Below are 7,516 nucleotides of genomic sequence, written 5' to 3' on the forward strand. Positions count from 1 at the left end.
GCTCGCCAGGGCTGCGCCCCACCCCTTCATCCCCCAGCCTGGATGGATATCGGGGGTTGCCCCCACCCAGGAGCAGGACCTTGCACTTGGCCTCGTTGAACCTCATGAGGTTCACATGACCCCACCTCTCCAGCTTGCCCTGGTCCCTCTGGATGCCATTCTGTCCTTCTGGCATGTCAGCCACACCGCTCAGCTTGGGGTCATCTGCAAACCTGCTGAGGGTGCCCTCGATCCTGCTGTGTCATGATCCCTCCAATCCCCTCTCCCTGTAGGAATTACATTTTCCATTTATAAGGACCTGGCCTCTGAAGCAACAAGGTCCCCTTCAGTTTCTACCCAGGGCCCCCTGGCATCGAACAGGGCAGCGGAAGCACGTATTTATGAGATTACTGGTAAAGGGGGAAGACCAACATTTGCAGAGTTCACTCAGGATGGGTCAGCTGGTTGCAGCTGAACCGATCTGACCACCCCGCACACCCAGCAATCTCTTTGCGTGTCCCGTGTCCTGCCCTCACTGCTCACATGCCCAGGGAATGCCCAGCTTAGAGACTGTTGACCTTGACATAGTTCTTGGAGGAGGCCACAGGAGTTGAGAGCCCGAGCTGCCCTGGGCAGCATTTTCCCTTGGACTGACCTGCCAGACCCTGATCCCGCACACTCTGGGGCCCTAGAAAGAGCCACTCTTCAAGGGAAACCTGAAGACCAGATTCCTACATGACCCAAGAACCAGGTTGTCTCACACTCCACTGCGAGTGGGACCTCACAACATCAAACTGTCACACGGGGTCAGCACTTCAGGCATCCAAATCTGAAGCATCCCCAGCTTACAGCAGATGGAGAAGGAGCTAGGACCACTGTGATGGTGGCAAGATCTTTTCACCCCTGCCACATGCCTTGCATGGTTGGCATTTTGAGATGGCAGTTAAATCTGAGCCCCAGCACAAAGCAGAAAGCACCAACAGGGAAAGGACTGGTTGTGGAACACAGAATGATTGACACGCTGGCACCATGCGCACAGCCTCAGGAAGACCAGCAGAGCCTCCACCTCCACTCGGGGACAACGAGGACCAGCCCTGTGGCAGAGCACAGAGGGAAGAGACACCCACAGGGGCAAACCACAAGGAAGTGGAAATCCACGCAGCTTCAGGACTTACCTCCACCCATTTCCCGTTGACTTCCATGAAGAGGACGCAGAAGGGGTCCGATTTGGAAGTGACATCCCTGTCCAGAAGGTTTTGGCCGCAAACAGACAACTCAACTTTGCAGACACAGTACTGGGAGCCAATGGGCCCAGCTGGCGTGGGAGTCACGGTGTACGCCATGGACCCCAGTGGCAGCAGCTCCAGGCAGGCTGTGGGACACGAGAACAGAGAGGAACCTCAGCGCAAGCACAGACGCAGAAAATGCCCCATCGCTGCCATTGGGTTGGACCCGGGCAGAGGGGACACATCTGGAGCCTCCTGCTCCACGCCATGCTCAATAAGTTATGAGGCTTCCCTGGCTCCAAAGCATCTTCCCAGCCCGGTCGCCTTCCCCATGTGGCCATGTCCTGGTTTTGGCTGGGATAGAGTTAATTTTCTTCACAGTAGCTAGCATAGTGCTGTGTTTTGGATTCAGTACTACAAGAATGTTGATAACACACTGATGTTTTCAGCTGTTGCCAAGTAGTGCTCAGACTACTCAAGGACTTTTTGAGCTTCTCCTGCTCGCCCAGGTGCATAACAAGCTGGGAGGGAGCACAGCTAGGACAGCTAACCCAAACTGACCAAAGGGCTATTCCATACCATATAACGTCATGCTCGGGGGGTAGTGAAGAAACAAGAGTGGGGAAATACAGGAATAAGGGGATGAAATTGGCCACTTGCATGTAGATAGTTGGCTGGTCAGTACACTAGCCTGGCCATGCCCTTCATGTGACCAGCACAGGCTGTCCTGTCTTCTTATTAAATTCCTGTCCTGGTTTCGGCTGGGATAGAGCTAATTTTTTTCATAGTAGCTAGCATAGTGCTGTGTTTTGGATTTAGTACTAGAAGAATGTTGATAACACACTGATGTTTTCAGCTGTTGCCAAGTAGTGCTCAGACTACTCAAGGACTTTTTGAGCTTCTCCTGCTCGGCCAGGTGCATAACAAGCTGGGAGTACAGCACAGCTAGCACAGCTAACCCAAACTGACCAAAGAGCTATTCCATACCATATAACATCATGCTTGGGGGGGGGTTAATTTCGGTCGGTCGGTCGCGGGGAGACTGCTCACGGCTCGGGGACTGCTCGTGGCTCAGGACGGGCTGGGCATTGGTCGGTGGGGGGTGAGCAATTGCCTTGTGCCTCATTCGTTTTGTATATTCTGTATATTCTGTTATCATTCTCATTATTACTATTATTATTATTTTCTCTTATTAAACTGTCTTTATCTCAGCCCTCGGCTCTAACCTTTTATTTTCTTTCCGATTCTCTCCCCCATCCCACTGAGGGAGGGGGGAGTGAGCGAGCGGCTGCGTGGTGCTGAGTTGCCAGCCGGGTTAAACCACGACAGGCCACCACACCAGGCAGACGTCCAGAGCCCAGCAGAGCATCTACAACCTGCCTTGGTTTTAATCCATAAAGAGCAGATTTTCAAGGAAATGTAACACCTTCTGCTTACCCCCTCCCCCCACCCCCACAGAGGGAGGGCTGGGGTCCCCAACCTCTAGCACGTTGGGTATTTTTGTGGGGAGGAGCTACACTTCCACACCATCTTTCAGCACGAAAACCAGTTGTCGTCTCTCTGGTCCCAAGCCATGGACCACGGACCTAAGGTACGAAGGCCAAACTTGAACTTTGCCCCCCCCCAAATCATCACACGGAAAGGGGTGAGACTGTGAGGATGTGTGGGGTGGAGGCAGCTCCAGCCCTGGCTCAGCCCTACCTGCACCCAGGCCAGCAGAAAGCAGTGTCCCCGGCAGCAATTAGAAAGCGGAGTTAGCTCACAGAAGAGCAAGGCAAATGTGACAACCACCGTGCAACCCGGCACACGGGGCGATTTCCAGGGCCCTGCTAACCCCCCTGGTTATAAGGAGAGCTGACCAAAAGGCCACTAACAGCACAATTTTGCAGAGATAAATGGGTTTTATACCATCACTAGTGCAAAACCCCACCCCGCGTGACAATTTTGCTGTCTGATGTGAAGTTCACTCAGCAGAAACCATCAAAGATCTTGCACAAAGAAGAAGAAAGGGGGAAAAAAAAGAGGGGAAAAAAAGGATTTTCAGAGTAAGTTATACTCACAAACCCTGGCAGCTGGGGTGGCTGTTGGAGAGTGCGCTCTCCTCAGCAGCTGCTTCAGTATCTTTTGCCGTAGCCCCTCTTTTTCCACTTTATTGGAAAGCCCAGTCATCACCTTCCCCCATCTCAATAAGCCATCTGCTGCTGTTTGGCATGGTAACCCCCATTCATATTTGGTTTGCCCTGGCGCAAGCATTTACCAGCGCTTGCGGCACTGGGAGCTGTGCTGCTGCTCCCCTCCCTCGCAGCAAAGCCTCCCAGCGGGGGGGGGGAGAGGGGTGGGGGTGATCACCCCTGGGATGGGGTGATCCCAGCCCCTACCTGGCTTTGGGAGAGGGAGCTCCGGGCTCACCGCCCACCCCCCGGAGCACCCAGCCCCAGCAGAGATGAATATGGAGCGGAAAAACGGCTCCTGCTTCCAAGGCTCTCAGCCCTCCTCTCCTACCTGCCAAGATCCCTGCTTGGCACTAAGTCACCCCAAACAAGCCTGGCTTTAACCCCAAGGGCAAGCGCCAGCTCTTCCCTGCAGCCCACTGCTGGGGGCAAGGGCACTGCAGCCCCTGCAGCTCCATAGGAACCCAGAAACATCTCCAGGGGAAGGAAACCCCCAGCCTCAGCTGTGCATATATCACCCAAACAGCACCCACGGCCCTTCCCTGACCACGGTCCCCCCTCTCCTGGGCTAAGCGTGTCCCACGCCGTCGCCCCCCACGGCACGTGTGGGCAGTGGTCCATCGACCGCGACTGCAAGGAGAAACACAAGCAGAAGCAAAAGTCCTCCCGGCTCAGCCACTGCAAAGCCCCGGTGGCCATGGGGGTGATGCCTGTGAAATGCCCGTCCCCGCTGGAGCTGCCTCTGCTCCTCTCAAACCTGGCTGTAGCTAAAACCAAGATTTTTTTTTTTTTTTTTCCCTTTAATGCACTGTATTGGGTCGGGCTGCACGGTGCTGTGCTTCCTATCGGTGTGTAGAAAGGGGCTGATCACACACGGGTGTTGTGGCCACTGCTGAGCAGTGCTCACAGCATCCAGGCTGGGTCTCCAACGTTCCCCCACCACCAGTGGGCTGGGAGGGGGCAAGGTCTTGGGCTGGGACGTAGCCAAGACCCCTGACCCAAGGGATGTTCCACACCATGTGACATCGGCTCAGATGTAAAAGCTAAGGGAAAAGGAGGAAGGTGGGGGGCATTTGTCTTTTTATGACATTTTGTCTTCCCAGAGCAGCAGCTCTGCCCACTGAAGCCCAGCTTCCCGGGAAGTGGCTGGACGGCGCCTGCTAATGGGAAGTAGAGAATAAAATCTTGTTTTCCTTTTGCTACCACGTGAGGCCTTTGCTTTTGGTTTTTTTTTATCAAACCGCCTTTATCCTGGCCTGTGAGTTTTCTTTCTTTTCCGCCTCATTCTCTCCCGTCCCGCTGAAGAGGGGAGCAAGCAAGCGGCTCTGGTGAGTGCCTGGCACCCAGCCAGGGTCGAACCACCACATGCACAGATCATGCAATCGGCATCTCAAAATAGCCAGGCCTGTGCTATTTATTTTTCTGTCTGTCTGCCACTCCCTCCAAAAAGCAAAGACGGGGCAGCTGTGCTGGCACAGACCTGCTCCTGCCGGAGCAGGGAGATCTGGGCTGGGTTTTTCCATCTCCCCTTCCCCCAAATCTCGGCGCCATCTCACATAAAGCAGAGGCAGCAAATGACTCAGTGGAAAAAGCTTTTTCCCAGGGCTGGCAAGCACCAGAGCATCCTCCCAGCACACTGTGCATCGCCCGTGCTCCAGCCCCTGCACTCAGCCGGCCGTGCTCCCGATGGCACATGGTCAAAATGGGCACGGGGAAGAGGAGAGGTGGCCAACACCAGCCAGGACCAGCGAGGGCAGAGACCTGGTGGGGCTGGTGTCCCCTGCACGGACACGCTCCCCGCCTAGGCACACAGAATCGGGGACTGGGACAGTGGCCTCTTCCCCGGGGGCCAGCCTGGAGACCTTGATGCCACCTCACGGGTGCCCAGCACCAAATCCCGTGGTTGCCCTTCTCCAGGAAGGCAAGAGGCAGTGGGACGGTGCTGCTACCCCTTCCACCACTATCCCAGTAAAGATTTTTCCACCAAGGAGCTGCCAGTCCAGCCAGCCCACCAGGGACAGAGATGCCAGCCGGACGGGCAGCTCTCCCGAATCACGGCTCAGGCTACTCCTTCCCCCCAGCTCCACTCCTGGTACAAAAGCCCGAGGAGAGTAACCGTCCCGATTCAGCTAAAAAGTAATTCATTCAATGAAAAAGTCATTTTCCCAGCTAGGTTGGTTCCCAGACCCCACGGCAGGGGTAATGCTCAGAGAGGCGGGGGGGCCAGAAGTTGGCAATGCCACCAGGGCACAGCCACAGCCATAGGTGCCACCGTTGCTCAGCCACGCACACCACCCTGCCCTGGGCAGCGGCTGCGGGAGCCCCAGCCACCTCTGCCCCCGCTGTGCCCGCACAGAGCCAGCACCCCCCGGGGCCAGCCGGGGGCTTGGTCTCTCTGCCCATCTGCAGCACCACCAGGCTTTGGTGAGCCGGCAGCATTTTAACCCCCCAGCAAATGCTTTCAATTGGGGCAGTGGGGGTGTGGATTTGAGCTGGCACTGAAAGAGCTGGCTCACCATCATCTGTGTTCCAGTCTCTCCTCCTTTTTTTGTTCTCCTCTGCCCGCATGCACTGCCCTGAACAATGTCCTGCGACTTGCTTGACACCTGCGGCCAAATATTCTCCCGGCTGCCAGCTTCACGCGGATCAGGTGGATGTGCGATTCTCCCGCTGAAACGTGTCCAGGCTACCGATGACAGGTCTCAGGGACAAGCACGAAGGTGGTTGCCTCGTGGTCCCGCCTGCCATCATCCACAGTTAATGCCTGAGGAGGTGTCACAAGAGCAGGACCAGTGTGGAGGGACATGGTCCCCAAATCCTTTCTGGGCTCCAGCCTCCAGGATCTCCTGAGCTGGATGCATCTTTGTGCTTCGCAACCTTCAAGTGCTGTTTCCTCCATGACTTGTCCACCTCCAAGCTGCTCCGTGTCCATGTCACCCCACAGCAAGGGGCTCTGCTGGCTGGGGGCACACATGAGCCCTGGGGCCGCCCAGAACATCTGAGATGAACGTCTGGGAGCCCCAGAGCAACGCACACAGGTGTCCTCCTCCTCCCCCCATACCCCCCATCTCTAAGCAGATCCCCAAAGCACATGCAGAAGGGCTGGCTGGGAGCCCTGGGATCCTTTCTTCCCCTTTTATCGGAAAGGGGAGGAGGGGGAGGCGTTACCTGTTTTGCAAACTAACTTCTGCCCCGTTACGTTCCCCTCCCCTCCCCTCCACAGAAGAGAAGCCCAGCGAGAAGCAGCTGCTCGGGCCACCCCAAGGCCCCATTTTAAGCATCGACAGGAAAAAAACAGAGAGGAAAAAAAATAAAGTTGTGCTTTAAGTGAAACATTGGGGAGCTTTTATTAATGCTAATAGTGCTTTCAAGCTTCTCCTCTCCTTAAAGAAACCAGATTTATTTTCACAGGGAATGCCAGGCGTATTTGAAACGGCCCCAGAAGTACTGATATCCACCAGTGAAACCATGCAGCGTCCCTCTGGATCCCTCCCGGGGATGTCCCTCCCCGTCCCCAGGACGATCCCTAATTTCTGGAGTACCCCACAGAAATCACCAGTGACTCAGCTGACCCCCTCGGGCTGCCCCGCTACAGCCAACGGCAGATGCAGAAGCCAGTCTCCTTTCTGGAAGGAGAAACTGAGACAGATGAGTACCCAGTCTGGGTAGATTTGGGTCCCTATAAAGCACCTATCTGAGCTTACGGGCAGCGGAGACGCAGCAGGAGCAGCGGTACCCGAGGGAGGATGAGGAGCCGGTGAAAACAGGGTGTCAGACGACTGAAGCAAAGGAGAGGAGCGGGAGGACATGGAAACCGGTTGCCCAGAGCAGCAGCCAAGCTGAAACACAGCACACGTGGAGCTGGAGATGCCAGGAAAAGCTGGGCTGTGCCGTGGCGGATGCCGGGCGCAGCTCCCCACGCTGCCAAAACCCGCACCGGCCGCCTTCCTCCCTCCTGTCAACAAACAGCCACCATCAGAACGGTTGTGCAAAGCAAAAATGTTTTTCAGTCTCACCTAGGCAACACAGTGGATTCACCAGCCTGCACCTGGTCCTAATGCCAGCCTCGTTACCTTCCCAACACACGTGCAATTAGTCAGGGACACAGCACCCTGCTGCCGCTCCCCCCGCCAGCCACTG

General features: G+C 55.9%; 1 protein-coding gene across 3 annotated transcripts in view; it reads right to left on the reverse strand.

Annotated features, from left to right (window-relative positions):
- CPNE2 (copine 2) overlaps positions 1–7,516 on the reverse strand; it is a 63,899-nt gene that overhangs the window by 44,396 nt on the left and 11,987 nt on the right. For 2 of the 3 annotated variants that reach the window (XM_035898745.1, XM_009643284.2), the window contains exon 2: positions 1,155–1,351. The exons of the other annotated variant lie outside the window; for it this stretch is intronic. In XM_035898745.1, coding sequence (XP_035754638.1) covers positions 1,155–1,322 — 168 coding nt within the window. In that variant the 5' untranslated portion in view covers positions 1,323–1,351. The remainder of the gene's footprint in view (positions 1–1,154; positions 1,352–7,516) is intronic. 3 annotated transcript variants of the gene reach the window in all.

This window comes from Egretta garzetta, unplaced genomic scaffold (assembly GCF_000687185.1).
Source record: "Egretta garzetta isolate BGI_Z169 unplaced genomic scaffold, ASM68718v1 scaffold27, whole genome shotgun sequence".
Taxonomy (NCBI): domain Eukaryota; kingdom Metazoa; phylum Chordata; class Aves; order Pelecaniformes; family Ardeidae; genus Egretta; species Egretta garzetta.